General features: G+C 45.7%; 1 protein-coding gene and 1 pseudogene across 21 annotated transcripts in view; one reads left to right on the top strand and one right to left on the bottom strand.

Annotated features, from left to right (window-relative positions):
• Window positions 1-23,456, bottom strand: part of LOC122540474 (polyhomeotic-like protein 2) — a 308,477-nt gene that overhangs the window by 105,435 nt on the left and 179,586 nt on the right. For 18 of the 21 annotated variants that reach the window (XR_015753414.1, XR_015753415.1, XM_087980196.1 and 15 more), the window contains one exon: window positions 8,684-8,848. Coding sequence is in view for 19 of the 21 variants with exons in the window: in XM_087980196.1 (XP_087836322.1) it covers window positions 8,684-8,848 (165 nt within the window). In the remaining 2 variants the exon portion in view is untranslated. Of the gene's footprint in view, window positions 1-8,683; window positions 8,849-13,777; window positions 13,946-13,978; window positions 14,092-14,761; window positions 15,273-23,456 lie in introns of those variants that run through there. The other 3 variants (XM_087980212.1, XM_087980215.1, XM_087980214.1) reach the window with 3 other exon arrangements.
• Window positions 17,392-23,456, top strand: part of LOC148139742 (uncharacterized) — a 49,599-nt pseudogene continuing 43,534 nt past the window's right edge.

The raw sequence follows: 23,456 nt of genomic DNA, 5'->3' as shown, positions 1-23,456 counted from the left end.
CACAGGCAGCGCATTCCATGCCCCCACCACTCTCTGGGTAAAGAACCCACCCCTGACATCTCCCCTCTACCTTCCACCCTTCACCTTAAATTTATGTCCCCTTGTAACACTCTGTTGTACCCGGGGAAAAAGTTTCTGACTGTCTACTCTATCTATTCCTCTGATCATCTTATAAACCTCTATCAAGTCACCCCTCATCCTTCGCCGTTCCAACGAGAAAAGGCCTAGCACTCTCAACCTACCCTCGTATGACCTATTCTCCATTCCAGGCAACATCCTGGTAAATCTTCTCTGCACCCTCTCCAAAGCTTCCACATCTTTCCTAAAGTGAGGCGATCGGAACTGCACACAGTACTCCAAATGTGGCCTAACCAAAGTCCTGTACAGTTGCAACATCACTTCACGACTCTTGAATTCAATCCCTCTGGTAATGAACGCTAATACACCATAGGCCTTCTTACAAGCTCTATCCACCTGAGTGGCAACTTTCAAAGAGCTATGAACATAGACCCCAAGATCCCTCTGTTCCTCCACCTCACTAAGAACCCTACCGTTAACCCTGTATTCCGCATTCTTATTTGTCTTTCCAAAATGGACAACCTCACACGTGGCAGGGTTGAACTCCATCTGCCACTCCTCAGCCCAGCTCTGCATCATATCCAAGTCCCTTTGCAGCCGACAACAGCCCTCCTCACTATCCACAACTCCACCAATCTTCGTATCATCTGCCAATTTACTGACCCACCCTTCGACTCCCTCTTCCAAGTCATTAATAAAAATTACGAACAGCAGAGGACCCAGAACTGATCCCTGCGGAACTCCACTTGTAACTGGGCTCCAGGCTGAATATTTACCATCTACCACTACTCTCTGACTTCGACCGGTTAGCCAGTTTTCTATCCAATTGGCCAAATTTCCCTCTATCCCATGCCTCCTGACTTTCCGCATAAGCCTGCCATGGGGAACCTTATCAAATGCCTTACTAAAATCCATGTATACTACATCCACTGCTCTACCCTCATCCACATGCTTGGTCACCTCCTCAAAGAATTCAATCAGACTTGTAAGGCAAGACCTACCCTTCACAAATCCGTGCTGGCTGTCCCTAATCAAGCAGTGTCTTTCCAGATACTCATAAATCCTATCCCTCAGTACCCTTTCCATTACTTTACCTACCACCGAAGTAAGACTAACTGGCCTGTAATTCCCGGGGTTATCCCTATTCCCTTTTTTGAACGGGGCACAACATTCGCCACTCTCCAGTCCCCTGGTACCACCCCCGTTGACAGTGAAGATGAAAAGATCATTGCCAACGGTACTGCAATTTCCTCTCTTGCTTCCCACATAATCCTAGGATATATCCCATCAGGCCCGGGGTACTTGTCTATCCTCAAGTTGTTCAAAATGTCCAACACATCTTCCTTCCTAACAAGTATCTCCTCTAGCTTACCAGTCCGTTTCACACTCTCCTCTTCAACAAAACGGTTCCTCTCATTCGTAAATACTGAAGAAAAGTACTCATTCAAGACCTCGCCTATCTCTTCCGACTCAATACACAGTCTCCCACTACTGTCCTTGATCGGACCCACCCTCGTTATCGTCATTCTCATGTTTCTCACAGACGCATAAAATGCCTTGGGGTTCTCCTTGATCCTATCCGCCAAAGATTTTTCATGCCCTCTCTTAGCTCTCCTAATCCCTTTCTTCAGGTCCCTTCTGGCTATCCTGTATCCCTCCACTGCTCTGTCTGAACCCTGTTTCCTCAACCTTATGTAAGCCTCTTTCTTCCTCTCTACAAGACATTCAACCTCCCTCGTCAACCAAGGTTCCCTCACACGACCATTTCTTTCCTGCCTGACAGATACATACATATCAAGGACACGTCGCATCTGTTCCTTGAAAAAGTTCCACATTTCCACGACATCCTTCCCTGACAGCCTATGCTCCCAACTTATGCTCCTCAGATCCTGTCTTACAGCATCGTAATTACCCTTCCCCCAATTGTAAAACCTACCCTGTTGCACGCACCTATCTCTCTCCATAACCAAGGTGAAAGTCACAGAATTGTGGTCACCATCACCAAAATGTTCACCCACTAACAAGCCCATCACTTGTCCCGGTTCATTACCGAGTACCAAATCCAAAATGGCCTCCCCTCTGGTCGGACAATCTACATACTGAGTTAGAAAAGCTTCCTGGACACACTGCACAAACACCACCCCATCCAATCTACTTGATCTAAAGAGCTTCCAATCAATATTTGGGAAGTTGAAATCGCCCATGACTACTACCCTGTGGCTTCTGCACCTTTCCAAAATTTGTTTCCCAATCTGTTTCTCCACATCTCTGCTGCTATTGGGGGGGCGTTTAGTAAACACCCAACAAGGTGACTGCACCTTTCCTATTTCTGACTTCAGCCCATACTACCTCTAAAGGCAGATCCCCCTCGAACTGCCTTTCTGCAGCTGTTATACCATTTCTAATTAGCAACGCCACCCCCCCTCCTTTTTTACCACCCTCCCGAATCCTACTGAAACATCTGTAACCAGGAACCTCCAACAACGATTCCTGTCCTTCTTCTATCCACGTTACCGTGATGGCCACAACATCGTAGTCCCAGGTACCGATCCACGCCTTAAGTTCACCCACCTTATTTCTGATACTCCTTGCGATGAAGTATATGCACTTGAACCCATCTCTGTGTCCGCAAGTATTCCTTGTCAGTGCTACCTTCTTCACAGCCTCCCCACACACTTGGACATCCTGACAAACAGCTAGCCTACTTGCTGGACTACAAGTCAGATCCCATCCCCCTGCCAAATTAGTTTAAACCCCCCCGAAGAGTGCTAGCAAACCTACCCCCCAGAATATTGGTGCCCTTCTGGTTCAGGTGCAAACTGTCCTGCTTGTACAGGTCCCACCTTCCCCAGAATGCAGTCCAATTGTCCAAATACCTGAAGCCCTCCCTCCTACACTATCCTTGCAGCCACGTGTTCAACTTCACTCTCTCCCTATTCTTTGCCTCACTGTCACGTGGCACCGGCAACAACCCAGAGATGACGTCTCTGTCCGTCCTAGCTTTTAGCTTCCAGCCTAACTCCCCGAGCTCCTGAATGACCTCCCCACCCCTCTTCCTACCTATGTCGTTGGTGCCAACGTGCACCACGACTACTGGCTGCACACCGTCCCCCTTAAGGATTCTGAAGACACGGTCTGAGACGTCTCGGACCCTGGCACCCGGGAGGCAACAAACCATCCGAGAGTCTCGCCCATGTCCACAGAATCGCCTGTCCGTCCCTCTAACTAGAGAGTCTCCTATAACTAGCGCTCTCCTCCTCTCCCCCTTTCCCTGAGTCTCAGAGCCAGACCTCACGCCACAGACCCGGTCACTGAAGCTTACCCCTGCTAGGCTGTCCCCCCCCACCAGTATCCAAAGCGGTATACTTATTGTTTAGGGGAATGACCACAGGGGATCCCTGCACTGCCTGCTTCCTCCCCTTCCCACCTCTAACTGTTACCCAGCTACCTCTGTTCTCTGGCGTAACTATGTCCCTGTAGCTTCTATCTATCACCTTCTCAGCCTCTCGAATAATCCTCAGTTCATCCAACTCCAGTTCCAGTTCCCTAACTCGTTCTGTGAGGAGCAGGATCTGACTGCATTTCCTGCAGATGAAGTCGGCAGGAGTATCGGTGGTCACCCCTACCTCAAACATCCTGCAGGAGGAACATTCCACTGCCTGCGCTGCCAATACTCTACACCTCGTCTCCAAAGCAAGAACACTGAGTCACTTACCTGTGAACTTTAAAGGCAGGTTAGAGGAGGAGGATGGGAGGGAGGCCCTACTGTGTAGGGCCTGGGGACTAGAACACACCCACTCAAATATCAATCACTTAACTTCCCGACCAGCTCTGCGCTCGAACCTCACTTCCGCCCAGCTCACGCTGCTCTCTGCCAATCCACCTAACCTGCACATCTTTGGACTGTGGGAGGAAACTGGAGCATCCAGAGGAAACCCATACAGCATGGGGAGAAATGCAAACTCCACACAGACAGTTGCCCAACCACTGAGCGGACTTTCTGATCCAGCCTCGACAGCCCTCTGCATAATAGAATTCCACATATTTGCTGCCCTCAGACACTCAATTCCTCATGTGAACGGAATGAGTGATCCTCCTATTCTGAGATGATGCTCTCTGATCCTAGTCTCTCTCACAAGAGGAAATAACCTTTCCACATCTCCCCTACCACATCCCTGAGCAATCTTGCATGTTTCAATAAGGTCACCTTTCATGCACCTAAAGTCCAATGGGTACAGGCCCTATCTACTCAACCTCTCCCTCAGTAGATAGTCCCTCCACACCCAAGCATCAGCCGAGTGATCGTTTTTGTGGGACTAACCTTCTGCACAGACATACCAAAATTAACACCAATCTGCATTTATATTTCGCCTTTAAACATAGTGAAATGACTCAAGGTGCATCAAAAGAGCATTATAAAACAAAAGCTGAAACTGTGTCACACAGAGATATCGAAGCAGATAACCACACGCTTGGTCAAGGGCTCAGTTCGAAGGAGCATTTTAAACAGAGGAGAGTGTTTGAGAGGAGGGATCTGCTGAATGTATGTCTGCCAACGGTGGAGTGATCAGAAATGGTTCAAACACAGATCAGCCAGAGTGACATTATCGTGGGGAAGTGATCAAAATGGGAAGCTTTGTGGCTTTCAATTCTAAAACCATCAGAGAAACCATCCTGGCTCAAAAGGAGGTAAGTTTGATCATGGTGCTTCAGTCCATCCAGGGCCTGAAATAACACGGTGGGGGAAGGAAGGTTCAAGGTATTTCTAAATCCATCCAGGGTAGGAGGATAATCAGGGAAAGAGTGAGATCCGTTACAGGCCAAAGTGGCAAACTGTATATGTAGGAGATGGAACAGTTCCAATATACCAAATGAGAACATCGCAGAAAAGGACAGATGCAGCTAACACAATGTAGGTATAGAAATCAGGAAGTAGCATTGAGAGGGAGGTGGTGTTAGCAGCTTTCCCGCTTAAAATTGGGCAAATCCCCACATTCAGATGAGATGTATTCCAGACTGCTAGACACAGGAGAGGTTCCAGAGGATTGGAAGACAGCTAATAAAGGTACCATTATCCATGATGGGTGGGAAAGATAAAGCAGGAGACTGTAGGCCAGTGAGTCTTAAAATCAGTGATCGAGAAGATTTTGATAAAAAAACTCCAGGGGCAGAATTAATCTCCATTTGGACAGCAAGGATTAATGAAGGATAGTCAGCGTGGCCTTGCCAGTGAGAGGTCATATCGGACAGATCTGATTAAGTTTAGAGTGTGAATGAGGGAAGTGCAGCAGATGTAGTCTGCACGGACTTCAGAAAGACTATCAACAAGGTCCTGCATGGGAGAGCTGGTGGGAATCAGAACAGTTTGAGAAATCACATCCAAAATTGGCTGAGTGTCAGGAAGCAGGGGGTGATTGTCAACAGATGTTTTGGTGACTGGAAGCCTGTGACCAGTGGAGTCCCACGAGGATCAATGTTGGCAGATTTGCTGTTTATTGTGATCTGGATATGAATGAGGTGGCACAAACGGTAACCTTGCAGAAATGTGAAAACTGGTGGGTAGTGAGGAGGAAAGCCCGAGATAACAGGAAATACAGATGGGCTGGATAGAGACAAATGGAATATAATCCTGAGAAGTGCGCGATGGTGCACTTTGGAAGGACTAACAACGAAGGGAATACACAATGAATGGTAGAACTCTGGGAAGGACAGAGGATCAGAGGGACCTTTGGAACATGACTACAGAGCCTTGTAGGCAGCAGGACAGGGAGTTATGGTGGTTAAGGTGATATACCAGGTATTTGCTTTTATTAGTGAAGGAACTGAATACAAAAGCAGTAGATGTGGACAGAGCTGTATGGGATGGTCAGGTCACAGCTGCAGTACGGTGAGCAATTCTGGTCACCACACTATAAGAGGCTTGTGACTGTAATAGAGAGGGTACAAAGGAGATTCACCAGGACACCGGACCCAAAACATTAACTCTGCTTTCTCTGAAACTCACTGCATGAAAAGGGTAGTAGAGGCAGGAACCCTCAAGACATTGAAGATGAGCACTTGACCACAACACGTCAGTTTATGCAACAAATACTGAACAATGGGATTAGAGTGGAGTAGATAGATGCTGGCTGACCAGTCCAGACATTGGGCTGAAGGGCCTCACTCTGCCTGTAATACTCTGAACAATTACCATATCAACTCTGCTGAATAACTTCAAATTAGAGGTTGTGACAGCGTTCTTGTAAAGTTAGCTAAACTATTCCAACTATTTGGAAATTTCTGTATCTCTTAAGCTTTCTCTTTCATCCCCATCTGGGAATTTTCTCGGCTGTACAACAGCATCAAGTGACTCATCCACAGTCAGCTGCCAGAGAAAGCCAACATTGAGATGAAATAAGATCAATTATCTGTAAATTGGAAATATCCCCAGGCTTATCATACTTCATGTTTGATATTATGGTTTAGAATCTTACGTGTAGACCGTTCAAGGTGAACAACTTGTACCAAGAGGCTGTAATTGGAAATGCTCAGACAATTTGTGCAGACCCCTGATCGATGCCATATTTGCAACGTCATTGCCCTGTACAATGGAGAACTGTAGCATTGTTGAATCTTACAGCACCGAAGGAGGCCATTCGGCCCCAAGGTTCCTATGCCAGCTCTCTGATATGGTTTTGAATCTGCTGTCGCCACCCCATCAGGCGGTGCCTTCCGGGTCACAACTACTGAGCTGAGTTCAGAGGAAGGGTCACTTGACCCAAAACACTCGTCTCTGCAGATGCTGCCAGACCTGCTGAGTTTTTCCAGTAATTTCTGTTTTTTTGTTTCACAACTGTTCATTGCACGATACAAAATTTTCACCATCTTGATTTCCTTTACCAATTTTCTACAGTGTGCTCTCATTACCTGGAACCCAAAACACCTTCCCCTATTAATATCCCTCACAACAATTCATCCCAACCTCCAACAATCCAATATCCCAAAAGGGATTTATGCCTCGGTTTCTCTGATTGACACTACAGTAACATGATAGCTTCAACTCTCAAAACAGACTCTATTTTAATCAGTGAACAGCAGAAATATTCAACATGAAAATACCACTCGAAATTTCAACCCTGTCAATTATTGAACTTCTGTGCTGTTGATGTACAATACAGAAGCCAGCCACTAAGTAACTGTGGGACCTAATTGCGTTCCAGCAAGCAATCAGGCCCATTGATAAATAATTTAAACCTCACTCTTCCCCTTTCCATCTCCTGGGACTGCACAGCATTACAATCCATGCACCTTCTCAAGGCCATTCATGTGGCAAACAGCAATTTATCAAGTTCCATCAAGAGATCGGTTCATCATTTGCATCCAATATGTTTCTTTTAAATAACACAAAATAAATCTATATGTCAGAAGGTTATATGTTTTAATGTTTTGTTTCATTTGTCATTTAAGCCTTGCCTTCACTTAAGCATGCTTTATCCTTTCACATCAAGTGATGAAAAAATGAATTTTTGTGGGCACCAGCTGCCCTCAAGTGCCTCCCACAAACTTTTCTTTTTAATCATCATTGACCATCCAGAAACCAGAGCTCCTGTAAAGCTCTAACATCTGAATTTTTTTACATTCCCATCAACTGAACACTGACACCCCATAAAACAACTCAATTCTAAACTTGTTATCCTCCTTTCCCCCCTTTCGTATCTCAGAATCATTACGGTGTAGCAGGAGGCCGATTCACCCCGTTGCACCAGTGCTCACTGTCTGGACACTTGGTGCTCATCTCCTGCTTTTTCCCCAGAGTATTAGATGATTGATTAAATGGAAGTCATGTCCTCCTCAATGCTTTAATTGAACCTGCTTCCCCCCTGCATTTCCAGGCAGTGGGCGCTCTCTGACTGGAGAGATTTGACACTAAACAGATTCTCCCCATTGCTGTAATCTCCTCCAGCTCCACAACTCAGAGTCCTCTGTTCCAATTCAGGCCTCAAGTATCCCTGATTGGGATCACTTCTTCTGTGGTAGCTGCACTTTGTGCTGTTGCTGATAGTGAAATTGGAAACGCGACACTGATCTTTTCCGAAATGCTAAATCAATTTTACAGTAAAAATGCCTGCTTCCTCCCCAACCAAAACTCAGACTCTCTTTCCATGTGATTAAGGTACTTAATCAGTCAATGCCTTCCCCTGTCCTCTCTGTATATCATTAACCTTCATTTAATAAGACAATTAGCTATCGTTACCACTGCTTTGCCAATCGGTCGATGGCCCTGCTGTCTAGGGCGATGGATCCTCTGGAATGATGGCTCTAACGTCCATCACAACTGGGTACAATTGGATCCTCACAAACCCTTTCAAATGGCCAGTCAGCAGGACAGAAATCCTGACGGGTTTCAGTGTCCCTGGACTGTACCTTCTCTTGTTTATGGTGATTGGCCAATCCTGAGGAGTGCGAGAGTTGATCAGAGAATGGAAACCACATTTAACAAATAACTCTGGAAACTTTACAACTGCCAGTCCCACGGGTTGGTATAAAGGGGCATCAGGCGTTATGAAGCTCACGGGCACACTATTGACACAGACCACTTGAAGCCAGCGCAGGGCCAGCTGCTTACCTGCTGTACTGCTGCCAGGCTCTGGAGCTGGGCACTGCTCAGGTGCTGCTGCTGCTGCTGCAAGGCTGCAGTTTGCAGCATGAGGTGCTGCTGTTGGGCAGCGTACATCTGCTGGAGGTACTGAGCAGCAGTGTTGGGCTGGCGATGGAGAGCTTGTTGGATCACCTGGACACAGGACAGAGACAGAGAATCACATCAGTTCCAGCAGCAAAGTCAATGAAACAAACAGAGAGCACAGGCTCCAGCTGTTATTTCTCAAGATGCTGATCAAAGTCCATTGAGAAATCTTCTATAATCCTCATTTTCCTCAATATCAAATACAATGGTTTTACCAAAACCAAAGTTTTGCAGAACCTCCTCAGGGACTGGCAGCATTGGCAGTGAGAAAGCACAGTCAACTTTTAAGTACAATAGGTCTCCTCTTCAAACCAGAGAGGACTCAAAATATTAACTCTGTCTCTCTCCGAAAGGTGCTGTCTGATCTGCAGAGTTTCTCCAGCATTGCTTTTTTCTTTAAAGCTCCAGAATCTTGTTTGTATCTCCGTTGTGTTAATGCTTTGATTACAGGTTGAGGCCATTCAGTCCCTCAAGTCTGCTCCACCAAATTGTGGCTGCTCTGATCATGCTCTCAGTCCATGCTCGCCTTCTCCCCCCTCCCCCACCCCATTCCCTTCTTAGTTAAACCCTGCCTGGAGTAAATGCAATGACCCAGCCTTTACTGATCTCTTGAAAAGAAAGTTTCTCACTCTAAGGGAAAAATATTTCTCATCCACACCTGCTCCAGAACAATCAAGGATGGGCAATAAACGCCAGTCTGAGCAGTGGAGCCCACTTCCCATGAACAAATAAAATATTCAACTTCCTTTTCTTAAGCGATGTCCCTAGTTCCAGTCTCATCTACAAAAGGGGAAACACTCCTTCCACACTTACCCATCAAATACCCTCAGTAAACTTTCTCTCTCCAACTTCTAAACTCCAATGGATAAAGAACAAGCCTTTCCTGCTAGGATATACCCCTCATCCCCACAATTGAACGGAGTCCACCCTACTGGACCTTCTCCTAATGCAGATGTACCAGCATGAGGGAGCAAAACCCCACATGCAGAGTATCCAAGATCTTGCAAACCTGTAGAAAACTAATATCTTAGAATCACTTGGGCAGATAGAGGCCATTTGTTCCATTGAGGTTATGCTTAACAGTTTGGCATGCATTGTGAATTAAGCTTGAAGTCTTGCTTAGTAAATTATCAATATCTCTGGTTACTTTTGTGACCAATGGTCAGAGAAATTCTGACACTGCATTTTAGGTTCTTTATGACAAAGATTTAAAATACTTTTCAAATGCATCAACTTTTACAACAACCACCAGCTTGTATTCTACTCTCACTCCTACTCTCACTCCTACTCTGCAACAAACAGCCAATAGCTCCTGATCACTCAGTTAAATTTGTCTCTATTGTTCTCCTCAGATGGATGAACAAAGTCACACAGAACAACAGAGAGGAGCTGGTTCAGACTATTAAACTGGGAATGCCTCCACAACAATCAACATATTCCAGAGACTAAGAGCTCAACAAACCTGGGAATCTGGGTCAGGACACAGGAGCCAAAGTTCAGAACACTGCTCTCAAGGGAGACTCTCTGGAATAAGAGACATTAAATCAACTGTTTCCAATCCATTCCCTCTCAACTCCCATCAACTCTTTGACTGAGCTCTTGTTTATTTATTTGGATTGTCAGGCTTTAATAAGCAATGCGGGAGATTATACATTGAAGATACCATCTAAATGCAAGTTGTTGTTGTTGTAACCTGAAACTTGTTCTCAGCTAACCCCATGATCTGATCAGATTCCCCTCATCTTTCCAGTTTCAGCTTTGGTCACAGTTTGTGATCAAGGCTGGGAATCCTCAGCTGGCTACGTTCGCCCTGGGAATACCGATTCCAGTTGGAGATCAGAGAGACTGCATGGATCAGGGATCAAAGCTGGGAGCTCTGTGTCCATGGTGCCGAGCCTCCTACTGAGGGAGAGGACTGATGATCAGTTGACCGTCCGGGGACTGCAGTGACCTGTGTGTGAGCCAAACATAACAACTCACAGAAACTTTGCATTTTTAGATGAAGTGACCATCACAGAGACTAAAGCTGAAAATGTGTTGCTGGAAAAGCGCAGGTCAGGAAGGGCTGAAGAAGGGCTTATACCCGAAACGTCGATTCTCCTGTTCCTTGGATGCTGCCTGACCTGCTGCGCTTTTCCAGCAACACATTTTCAGCTCTGATCTCCAGCATCTGCAGTCCTCACTTTCTCATCACAGAGACTAACCAAACCTCAAGCGACCCTTTCTAGTAAAGGTCAAGATTGCATTGGGTCACATTCCTCATTGTGTCAAAGATTTGTGAGAAAAATAATCAAACCCACCTCACAATCCAATCATAAAACAAAGAGATGCAGACTCTGGAAATCCAAAACAGAAACAGCAAGGGCTACAGAAAATTAGCAAGCCTCAGAGTTCTGATCAAGGGTCACTTGACTTAAAACATTAACGCGGTTTCTCTGTCCACAGATGCTGCCAGACCTCTGCTGCATTTCTCCAATACTTTGATTTTGTTATAAATCACAATCATCCTCTTTGTCAGTAAAGTGTTGCTTCCCAAGCAGTGAGTCAAAAATCTATACCCTCCCCCAAATATTTCACAAAGTCCTTCACTTTTTAGACAACACCTTTAAATAACAAAATGTCCTGATGTGTGTCACAGGCACGTTATAAAGCAAACGGGGATGCCCAGCGCTATTATAGGTCAAATGAACAAAAACATGGTTAAAGAGGTAGAGTCTACAGCGATAGAGGGGCAGACAGATTTAGGGAGGGAATTTCAGAGGTTGGGACTCGGGCAACTGAAGACACAGACAGTAATGGCAGCAATGATAGACTGAGGACATGGAAAGAAAGGAACAGGGATCTCGGAGCATTGAGAAGCCGGAGGAGATTACACCGACAGGGATCACGGATATCCAGGAATGACCTGAAGACATGGTTTAGAGAGATTTAATAGAAAACATTGCTGGACTGGAAGCCAGTGTAGGGGAGTGGGCACAGAATTGACAGAGCAGCAAAGTTTACTGGGAGCTAACAGAAGAGAGTGTAGCCAGCAGTGTGCTGAGACTAGCCATGTCCAACAAAGGCCAGATCAGGGTTTCAGCAGTTGGCAAGCTGGGAGAGTGCTGGGTGGGCATGGGGGTGATGTTACAGATGAAGAATACAAAATCAAACCAACCAGACACTTGATCAAAACTACTTTGTTTTGACTTGTGCCAATGCCAGGAGTGAACTCTCAGTCCCAGGTGTGCTGGAGTTTTGCCAGATAACCCTGGGGGTTGATGGTTACAGTGCTCCTCAAACTGGGTCAGCATCATGGGCTCACAGGTCAGTCGCTCTGATGTGCCCAGAGGAGGTTCCCTGTCCCCATAGTGTGTGCTGACGTTTCTAGGAGGAATCGGTGTGTTTGTACAAAAGCAGCAGAACCACCACCCCTCCCCACCCTCCACGAGTTGGACACAGGGGCTGGTCTCTACTCTTTCCCCCAGTTACTTCCCCAGCCAGGCTGAACTTCGGTCGGGTTATCAGGAACTGTACAGAGGTTGCAATAACTGTCAGGGTCGTACCCTGGTGGAATCTTTTTAAGATCTCCCTCTATCTCCAGGGTAGATCCACTCTAGGACAAGTGGTCGCAGTCCACCCATCACTTTGAACCCTGTGGTCCATCCAAACATTCTCACAGGCTATTCTCCTACAAAAGGCCTCACCAGCAAAGTCTTACCCAAATGATGACTACCCACCAGGAAGTGTGGCTAACTGTTCTTCACAACAACTACCGGAATGTACAAGTGACAGTTGCATTTTTATAGTGCCTACTTTGGGGTGGGGGCAGGGAGGTCTCACAGAGTATTTACAGCCAATGAAACACTTCTGAACTGTAGTAGCTTCTGTAGTGTCAGAAGCTAAACAGCCAACAAATGCACAGCAACTCCCACAAGCAGCAGTATTGTAGCGACCACTTACATCTGTGATGTTGACTGAGGAAGTTGTGGAGAACTCCCTGCTATTCTTCAAATCAGTGCCCCCAGATCTTTAATACCCACCGAAGGGTTGGGCACAGCCTGCTTTAACCTCAGCCGCAGGGCAAGAGAATTTATACAACACTCAGGGTCAGGTACAAAAAGAAAGCCCTCCCTAGATATTTGACTAAGGCAAATTAACAATTTGGGGAGAGTGTCCCATAAGGAGCAAGGAGCTAACTGTAGATCTTTATTTAGTAAGCCACATTCCCCTCCGCTCAGAGTCGGAGACCTACCTGGACTCTAGAAACAGCTAGCCCAGGACTGAGCTGAATTGCAAACAGAGACAGTGCCAAGTGAGGATCAACAATTCTACAGTTCTCCAGAGAAAGTGACGCTAAATCCTTCGCCAAGACAGAATTCTATCCATAATCGGCAGAGTGTGACACATTCAGACTGATCTTTGGAGCAAATCAAATCCCAGCTCCTCACAGATTAATGGAAGGAGGCACATGGAACTAACTCCTCATGAAATGCACACACAAACACAAAACAACAGCCCAGCTCACATTTAAGCATTGTTCTGCAGCTGGTTACTTTAAATCAAAATGTGACCCCATTAAAAACCATCAAGCTTCAGTCTCCCAACAGATGCAAGCAGGCAGGATTATTTGCCAAGTGATCCTTCACCGTCTCCTTGTTATGAGCTGTAACACAATACTAAACAAAGACCAAAAATAAATGGTCATTTCTGCTCCGTGCTACCCACTAACCAGGGTATTCATTTCACAGTTTGTAGGAGGCTCTCTCTCATTCCTGATTAGATTGTGGAGAAACAGATTTTATTGTAAGAATTCTTTTCTTCAGAAACATTCCCAATTAATAAACAGCAGCTACACATGCTTTCAACAATGACCACTACTGAATGCAGTACCTGCAATTCTCAATAGTTCACCATCCTTTCCAGGAAGGACAGATGTAATATAAAACAGCAACTGAACACAGAAGGTTAAAACAGCTATGCAGATGGGTTACTTACAACATACACTTCAAGAGCACAATCAAACTGGTCATGTTGAAATCTCAAAGAGCCTGGTGTGAGAACTCTCTGCAGCCTCACTAGCTCGCCATCAGATTCACTGAACACTAATAGGCACTTTCCTATCTATTTGCAGTTACTGGTCTCAGTGTGAGATTGTACTCACAAAGACCAGAATTTAAGCAGGAATCTCGGCCCTACCTCAAAAGCTGCAGCTGATTATTTCAGGGAAAATCTGCAGCTGCTTCAGAGAGTAAACTCAAATGGAAATCTGCTGTGCCACAATGAGTCAAGCATTTTCCTTTGTGTCAGAGTGACTGAGCTGTACAAGCCTCAGCGCTGTAACCAGGAGACCGAACATGGAGCGAGAGGGGGGGGGGGGGGAAGAGAGAGAGCGAGAGCGAGCAGGAGAGATTGAAAACACTTACTGACCTCTGAACTGAACACCGCCTAGCCCTTAGACAAATCAAACAAAAGCAGGAATATGATCTTAAAGAGAGAAAGCACAAATCAAACCCTTCAAAACTGGATCTTTGCCAAGTGAAAAATATGCTCACAATATTTAGGTATTTAATCAGTGTGACGCAGCTCTGTCCAATGGCGCACTGCTTCAGAGGGGCACCAGCAAGAGCTAAGTATTCAGCTAGAGGTCACAGGTCACAGCTGGTAACCATAGTGATTGCCTTATACTGGGCCATATACACACACACACACACACACACACACACACACACACACACACACACACACACACACACACACACACACACACACACACGTTAGGCTGATGAATGGGGAAGACGTTTAAACAAATCAACTCTCATGAAGTGCCCCAAACCCTTTGTTCAATGTTGACAGGTTTCATCCTTGGCTGAGAGAGGGTCAGCAGAAAAGGAGTGGGAGCAGCTTTCGTTTCCCGCTCAGGAATCCAGCTCTCACTCCACACCAAGACCACCACTGATAAGAATAAAAACATTTGTAAACCTTCATGCCAGAAGCACAGGAGAGGTGATTAGCCAGGGCAGTGTTCACACTGGCTGGAGATTCAGGGGCTGGCTTTACAAAAATTTCAATCTCACAAATGCTTCGTTTGTTGCAGAAATAAAACAGCAACTCAGGATCTGGAAGGAAGCAACATTTCACTTCAAAACCGTCATCCAGCGAGAGACAGAGAAAAAGCGAGCGAGCAAGAGAGAAACAGAGAGCGAGCGAGCGAGAGAGAGAGAGACACAGACAGACAGAAAAAGCGAGAGAGCGACAGACAGAAAGAGCGACAGACAGACAGAAAGACAAAGCGAGAGACAGAAAAAACAAGAAAGACAGAAAAAGAGAGAGAGAGACAGACAGACAGAAAAAGCGCACCCGAGAGAGAGATAGAAAAAGCAAGAGAGAGAGACACAAAAAACAGCAAGAGAGAGAGAGAGAGACAAAAACAGCAAGAGAGAGAGACAAAAAACAGCGAGAGAGAGAGACACACAAAAACAGCGAGAGAGAGAGAGAGAGAGAAACAGCGAGAGGGAGAGAGAGAGAGAGACAGCGAGAGAGAGAGAGGGACAAAAAACAGCAAGAGAGACAGGAACAAAAAACAGCAAGAGAGAGAGAGTCAAAAACAGCGAGAGAGACAAAAACAGCAAGAGAGAGACAAACAAAAAACAGTGAGAGAGGGAGAGAGGGACAAAAACAGCGAGAGAGAGAGAGACAAAAACAGCGAGAGAGAGAGATAGAGAGAGATAAAAAGAAAATAGGCAAGAGAGAGAGAGAGAGACAAAAACAGCGAGAGAGAGACACAAAAACAGCGAGAGAGAGAGAGACACAAAAACAGCGAGAGACAGAGAGAGACAAAAACAGAGAGAGACAAAAACAGCGAGAGAGAGAGACACAAAAACAGCGAGAGAGAGAGACAAAAACAGCGAGAGAGAGAGAGAGAGAGAGATAAAAACAGTGTGAGAGAGAGAAAAAGCGAAGGGGCGCAAGCGTGAAAAAGCGAGAGACAGAGAAAGCGCGAGAGAGAGAGAAAAAGCGAGAGAGAGAGAGAGAGAGAGAGAGAGAGAGAGAGAGAGAGAGAGAGAGAGAGAGAGAGAGAGAAAGAAAATAGGCAAGAGAGAGAGATACAAAAACAGAGAGAGAGAGAAAAAATAGGCAAGAGAGAGATACAAAAACAGAGAGAGAAAGAGAGAGAGAGAGAGAGACAGACAGACAAAAACAGCGAGAGAGAGACAAAAACAGCGAGAGAGAGACAAAAACAGCGAGTGAGAGAGAAGAGAGAGAGAGACAAAAACAGCGAGAGAGAGAGACAAAAACAGCGAGAGAGAGAGAGAGAGACAAAAACAGCGAGAGAGAGAGAGACAAAAACAGCGAGAGAGAGAGAGACAAAAACAGCGAGAGAAAGAGAGACAAAAACAGCGAGAGAAAGACAAAAAACAGCAAGCGAGAGAGAGGGACAAAAAACAGCGAGAGAGAGAGAGGGACAAGAGAGAGCGAGAGAGACACAAAAACAGCGAGCGAGAGAGAGGGACAAAAACAGCGAGAGAGAGAGACAAAAACAGTGAGAGAGAGACAGACAAAAACAGAGAGCGTGAGAGAGAGAGAGAGACAAAAACAGCGAGAGAGAGACAAAAACAGCGAGAGAGAGAGAGAGAGAGAGACAAAAACAGAGAGAGAGAGAGGGACAAAAAACAGCGAGAGAGAGAGAGAGAGGGATACAAAACAGCGAGAGAGAGAGAGAGACAAAAACAGCGAGAGAGAAAGACAAAAACAGCGAGAGAAAGACAAAACAGCGAGAGAAAGACAAAACAGCGAGAGAGAGAGAGAGAGAGAGAGGGACAAAAAACAGCGAGAGAGAGAGAGAGAGAGGGACAAAAAACAGTGAGAGAGAGAGAGAGAGGGACAAAAAACAGCAAGAGAGAGAGAGGGATAAAAAACAGCGAGAGAGAGAGAGACAAAAACAGAGAGAGAGCGAGAGAGAGACAAAAACAGAGAGAGAGCGAGAGAGAGACAAAAACAGCGAGAGAGCGAGAGAGAGACAAAAACAGCGAGAGAGAGAGACAAAAACAGCGAGAGAAAGACAAAACAGTGAGAGAGAGAGAGAGGGACAAAAAACAGCGAGAGAGAGAGAGAGAGAGAGAGAGACAAAAACAGCGAGAGAAAGACAAAAACAGCGAGAGAGAGAGAGAGAGAGAGAGGTACAAAAAACAGCGAGTGAGAGAGAGAGAGACAAAAAACAGCGAGTGAGAGAGAGAGAGAGAAAGAAAGAAAGAAAGAGAGAGTGACAAAAACAGAGAGAGAGCGAGAGAGAGAGGGACAAAAAACAGCGAGAGAGAGAGAGGGACAAAAAACAGAGAGAGAGAGAGAGAGACAAAAACAGCGAGAGAGAGAGAGAGAGAGAGATAGAGAGAGAAAAAGAAAATAGGCAAGAGAGAGAGAGACAAAAACAGAGAGAGAGAGAGAGACAAAAACAGCGAGAGAAAGACAAAAACAGCGAGAGAAAGACAAAAACAGCGAGAGAGAGAGAGAGAGAGAGGTACAAAAAACAGCGAGAGAGAGAGAGAGAGAGAGAGAGAGAGACAAAAACAGTGAGAGAGAGACAGACAAAAACAGAGAGCGTGAGAGAGAGAGAGAGACAAAAACAGCGAGAGAGAGACAAAAACAGCGAGAGAGAGACAAAAACAGCGAGAGAGAGACAAAAACAGCGAGAGAGAGAGAGAGAGAGACAAAAACAGAGAGAGAGAGGGACAAAAAACAGCGAGAGAGTGAGAGAGGGATACAAAACAGCGAGAGAGAGAGAGACAAAAACAGCGAGAGAAAGACAAAACAGCGAGAGAGAGAGAGAGGGACAAAAAACAGCGAGAGAGAGAGACAAAAAACAGCGAGAGAGAGAGGGACAAAAAACAGCGAGAGAGAGGGACAAAAACAGCGAGAGAGAGAGAGAGGGATAAAAAACAGCGAGAGAGAGAGAGACAAAAACAGCGAGAGAAAGACAAAAACAGCGAGAGAGAGGGACAAAAAACAGCGAGAGAGAGAGAGAGGGACAAAAAACAGCGAGAGAGAGAGAGCGAGAGAGACACAAAAACAGCGAGCGAGAGAGAGAGACAAAAACAGCGAGCGTGAGAGAGAGAGAGAGACAAAAACAGCGAGAGAGAGAGAGAGACAAAAACAGCGAGAGAGAGAGAGAGAGAGGTACAAAAAACAGCGAGAGAGAGAGACAAAAACAGCGAGAGAGAGAGAGAGAGACAAAAACAGTGAGAAAGAGACAGACAAAAACAGAGAGCGTGAGAGAGAGAGAGACAAAAACAGCGAGAGAGAGACAAAAACAGCGAGAGAGAGACAAAAACAGCGAGAGAGAGACAAAAACAGCGAGAGAGAGACAAAAACAGCGAGAGAGAGACAAAAACAGCGAGAGAGAGAGAGAGGGACAAAAAACAGCGAGAGAGAGAGAGAGAGGGATACAAAACAGCGAGAGAGAGAGAGACAAAAACAGAGAGAGCGAGAGAGAGACAAAAACAGCGAGAGAAAGACAAAACAGCGAGAGAGAGAGAGAGGGACAAAAAACAGCGAGAGAGAGAGAGAGGGACAAAAAACAGCGCGAGAGAGAGAGGGACAAAAAACAGCGAGAGAGAGAGAGGGATAAAAAACAGCGAGAGAGAGAGAGAGAGAGAGGGATAAAAAACAGCGAGAGAGAGAGAAAGACAAAAACAGCGAGAGAGAGGGACAAAAAACAGCGAGAGAGAGAGAGAGGGACAAAAAACAGCGAGAGAGAGAGAGAGGGACAAAAAACAGCGAGAGAGAGAGAGAGAGAGCGAGAGAGACACAAAAACAGCGAGCGAGAGAGAGAGACAAAAACAGCGAGAGAGTGAGAGAGAGACAGACAAAAACAGAGAGCGTGAGAGAGAGAGAGAGAAAAAGCGAGCGAGAGAGAGAGAGAGAGAAAAAGCGAGCGAGAGAGAGAGAGAGAGAGAAAAAGCGAGAGAGAGAGAGAGAGAGAGAGAGAGAGAGAGAGAGAGAGAGAGAGAGAGAAAGAAAATAGGCAAGAGAGAGAGATACAAAAACAGAGAGAGAGAGAAAAAATAGGCAAGAGAGAGATACAAAAACAGAGAGAGAGAGAAAGAGAGAGAGAGAGAGACAGACAGACAAAAACAGCGAGAGAGAGACAAAAACAGCGAGTGAGAGAGAAGAGAGAGAGAGACAAAAACAGCGAGAGAGAGAGAGAGAGAGAGACAAAAACAGTGAGAGAGAGACAGACAAAAACAGAGAGCGTGAGAGAGAGAGAGAGACAAAAACAGCGAGAGAGAGAAAAAATAGGCAAGAGAGAGATACAAAAACAGAGAGAGAGAGAAAAAATAGGCAAGAGAGAGATACAAAAACAGAGAGAGAGAGAAAGAGAGAGAGAGAGAGACAGACAGACAAAAACAGCGAGAGAGAGACAAAAACAGCGAGTGAGAGAGAAGAGAAAGAGAGACAAAAACAGCGAGAGAGAGAGAGAGAGAGACAAAAACAGCGAGAGAGAGAGAGACAAAAACAGCGAGAGAGAGAGACAAAAACAGTGAGAGAGAGACAGACAAAAACAGAGAGCGTGAGAGAGAGAGAGAGACAAAAACAGCGAGAGAGAGACAAAAACAGCGAGAGAGAGAGAGAGAGAGACAAAAACAGAGAGAGAGAGAGGGACAAAAAACAGCGAGAGAGAGAGAGAGAGGGATACAAAACAGCGAGAGAGAGAGAGACAAAAACAGAGAGAGAGCGAGAGAGAGACAAAAACAGCGAGAGAGAAAGACAAAAACAGCGAGAGAAAGACAAAACAGCGAGAGAAAGACAAAACAGCGAGAGAAAGACAAAACAGCGAGAGAGAGAGAGAGAGAGAGAGAGGGACAAAAAACAGCGAGAGAGAGAGAGGGACAAAAAACAGCGAGAGAGAGAGAGAGAGGGACAAAAAACAGCAAGAGAGAGAGAGAGGGATAAAAAACAGCGAGAGAGAGAGAGAGAGAGACAAAAACAGCGAGAGAGAGACAAAAACAGCGAGAGAGAGAGACAAAAACAGCGAAAGAAAGACAAAACAGTGAGAGAGAGAGGGACAAAAAACAGCGAGAGAGAGAGAGAGAGAGACAAAAACAGCGAGAGAAAGACAAAAACAGCGAGAGAGAGAGAGAGAGAGAGGTACAAAAAACAGCGAGAGAGAGAGAGAGAGACAAAAAACAGCGAGTGAGAGAGAGAGAGAGAAAGAAAGAAAGAGAGAGTGACAAAAACAGAGAGAGAGCGAGAGAGAGAGGGACAAAAAACAGCGAGAGAGAGAGAGGGACAAAAAACAGAGAGAGAGAGAGAGACAAAAACAGCGAGAGAGAGAGAGAGAGAGAGAGATAGAGAGAGAAAAAGAAAATAGGCAAGAGAGAGAGAGACAAAAACAGCGAGAGAAAGACAAAAACAGCGAGAGAGAGAGAGAGAGGTACAAAAAACAGCGAGAGAGAGAGAGAGAGAGAGAGAGACAAAAACAGCGAGAGAGAGAGAGAGAGAGAGACAAAAACAGTGAGAGAGAGACAGACAAAAACAGAGAGCGTGAGAGAGAGAGAGAGACAAAAACAGCGAGAGAGAGACAAAAACAGCGAGAGAGAGAGAGAGAGACAAAAACAGAGAGAGGGACAAAAAACAGCGAGAGAGTGAGAGAGGGATACAAAAAGGGGAGAGAGAGAGAGACAAAAACAGAGAGCGAGAGAGAGACAAAAACAGCGAGAGAGAGAGAGAGAGACAAAAAACAGCGAGAGAGAGAGGGACAAAAAACAGCGAGAGAGAGAGAGGGATAAAAAACAGCGAGAGAGAGAGAGGGATAAAAAACAGCGAGAGAGAGAGAGGGATAAAAAACAGCGAGAGAGAGAGAGACAAAAACAGCGAGAGAAAGACAAAAACAGCGAGAGAAAGACAAAAACAGCAAGCGAGAGAGAGGGACAAAAAACAGCGAGAGAGAGAGAGAGGGACAAAAAACAGCGAGAGAGAGAGAGAGCGAGAGAGACACAAAAACAGCGAGCGAGAGAGAGAGACAAAAACAGCGAGCGTGAGAGAGAGAGAGAGACAAAAACAGCGAGAGAGAGAGAGACAAAAACAGCGAGAGAAAGACAAAAACAGCGAGAGAGAGAGAGAGAGAGAGAGGTACAAAAAACAGCGAGAGAGAGAGACAAAAACAGCGAGAGAGAGAGAGAGAGACAAAAACAGTGAGAAAGAGACAGACAAAAACAGAGAGCGTGAGAGAGAGAGAGAGACAAAAACAGCGAGAGAGAGACAAAAACAGCGAGAGAGAGACAAAAACAGCGAGAGAGAGACAAAAACAGCGAGAGAGAGACAAAAACAGCGAGAGAGAGACAAAAACAGCGAGAGAGAGAGAGACAAAAACAGAGAGAGAGGGGGACAAAAAACAGCGAGAGAGAGAGAGGGACAAAAAACAGCGAGAGAGAGAGAGAGGGATACAAAACAGCGAGAGAGAGTGAGACAAAAACAGAGAGAGCGAGAGAGAGACAAAAACAGCGAGAGAAAGACAAAACAGCGAGAGAGAGAGAGAGAGAGAGGGACAAAAAACAGCGAGAGAGAGAGAGAGGGACAAAAAACAGCGAGAGAGAGAGAGGGACAAAAAACAGCGAGAGAGAGAGAGGGATAAAAAACAGCGAGAGAGAGAGAGAGGGATAAAAAACAGCGAGAGAGAGAGAAAGACAAAAACAGCAAGCGAGAGAGAGGGACAAAAAACAGCGAGAGAGAGAGAGAGGGACAAAAAACAGCGAGAGAGAGAGAATGAGCGAGAGAGACACAAAAACAGCGAGCGAGAGAGAGAGACAAAAACAGCGAGAGAGTGAGAGAGAGACAGACAAAAACAGAGAGCGTGAGAGAGAGAGAGAGAGACAAAAACAGCGAGAGAGAGACAAAAACAGCGAGAGAGAGAGACAAAAACAGAGAGAGAGAGGGACAAAAAACAGCGAGAGAGAGAGAGAGAGAGGGACAAAAAACAGCGAGAGACAAAAACAGCGAGAGAGAGAGACAAAAACAGCGAGAGAGAGAGACAAAAACAGAGAGAGAGAGGGACAAAAAACAGCGAGAGAGAGAGAGAGAGAGGGACAAAAAACAGCGAGAGAGAGAGAGAGAGGGATACAAAACAGCGAGAGAGAGAGAGAGAGCGAGAGAGAGACAAAAACAGCGAGAGAGAGAGACAAAAACAGCGAGAGAAAGACAAAACAGCGAGAGAGAGAGAGAGGGACAAAAAACAGCGAGAGAGAGAGAGGGACAAAAACAGCGAGAGAGAGAGAGGGACAAAAAACAGCGAGAGAGAGAGAGAGAGAGGGATAAAAAACAGCGAGAGAGAGAGAGAGACAAAAACAGAGAGAGAGCGAGAGAGAGACAAAAACAGCGAGAGAAAGACAAAACAGTGAGAGAGAGAGAGAAAGAGGGACAAAAAACAGCGAGAGAGAGAGACAAAAACAGCGAGAGAAAGACAAAAACAGCGAGAGAGAGAGAGAGAGGTACAAAAAACAGCGAGAGAGAGAGGGATAAAAAACAGCGAGAGAGAGACAAAAACAGCGAGAGAAAGACAAAAACAGCGAGAGAGAGAGAGAGGGACAAAAAACAGCGAGAGAGAGAGAGAGAGCGAGAGAGACACAAAAACAGCGAGCGAGAGAGAGACAAAAACAGCGAGCGTGAGAGAGAGAGAGAGACAAAAACAGCGAGAGAGAGACAAAAACAGCGAGAGAGAGACAAAAACAGCGAGAGAGAGACAAAAACAGAGAGAGAGAGAGACAGAGAGAGAGAGAGACAAAAACAGAGAGAGAGAGGGACAAAAAACAGCGCGAGAGAGAGAGAGGGACAAAAAACAGCGAGAGAGAGAGAGAGACAAAAACAGAGAGAGAGCGAGAGAGAGACAAAAACAGCGAGAGAGAGAAACAAAAACAGCGAGAGAAAGACAAAACAGCGAGAGAGAGAGAGGGATAAAAAACAGCGAGAGAGAGAGAGACAAAAACAGAGAGAGAGCGAGAGAGAGACAAAAACAGCGAGAGAGAGAGACAAAAACAGCGAGAGAAAGACAAAACAGTGAGAGAGAGAGAGAGAGAGAGAGAGAGAGAGGGACAAAAAACAGCGAGAGAGAGAGAGAGAGAGAGAGAGAGAGAGGGACAAAAAACAGCGAGAGAGAGAGAGACAAAAACAGCGAGAGAAAGACAAAAACAGCGAGAGAGAGAGAGAGAGGTACAAAAAACAGCAAGAGAGAAAGAGAGAGAGACAAAAAACAGCGAGTGAGAGAGAGAGAGAGAAAGAAAGAAAGAGAGAGTGACAAAAACAGAGAGAGAGCGAGAGAGAGAGGGACAAAAAACAGCGAGAGAGAGAGAGGGACAAAAAACAGAGAGAGAGAGAGAGACAAAAACAGCGAGAGAGAGAGAGAGAGAGATAGAGAGAGAAAAAGAAAATAGGCAAGAGAGAGAGAGAGAGACAAAAACAGCGAGAGAGAGAGAGACAAAAACAGCGAGAGAAAGACAAAAACAGCGAGAGAGAGAGAGAGAGAGAGGTACAAAAAACAGCGAGAGAGAGAGACAAAAACTGCGAGAGAGAGAGAGAGAGAGACAAAAACAGTGAGAAAGAGAGACAAAAACAGAGAGCGTGAGAGAGAGAGAGAGACAAAAACAGCGAGAGAGAGAGAGGGACAAAAAACAGCGAGAGAGAGAGA

This window comes from Chiloscyllium plagiosum, unplaced genomic scaffold (assembly GCF_037043375.1).
Source record: "Chiloscyllium plagiosum isolate Xiang-an unplaced genomic scaffold, Cpla_swu_hap1 HiC_scaffold_37, whole genome shotgun sequence".
Taxonomy (NCBI): Eukaryota; Metazoa; Chordata; class Chondrichthyes; order Orectolobiformes; family Hemiscylliidae; genus Chiloscyllium; species Chiloscyllium plagiosum.
Note: the sequence above shows the minus strand (reverse complement) of the source record. Positions and strands in the feature narration are given on the sequence as shown.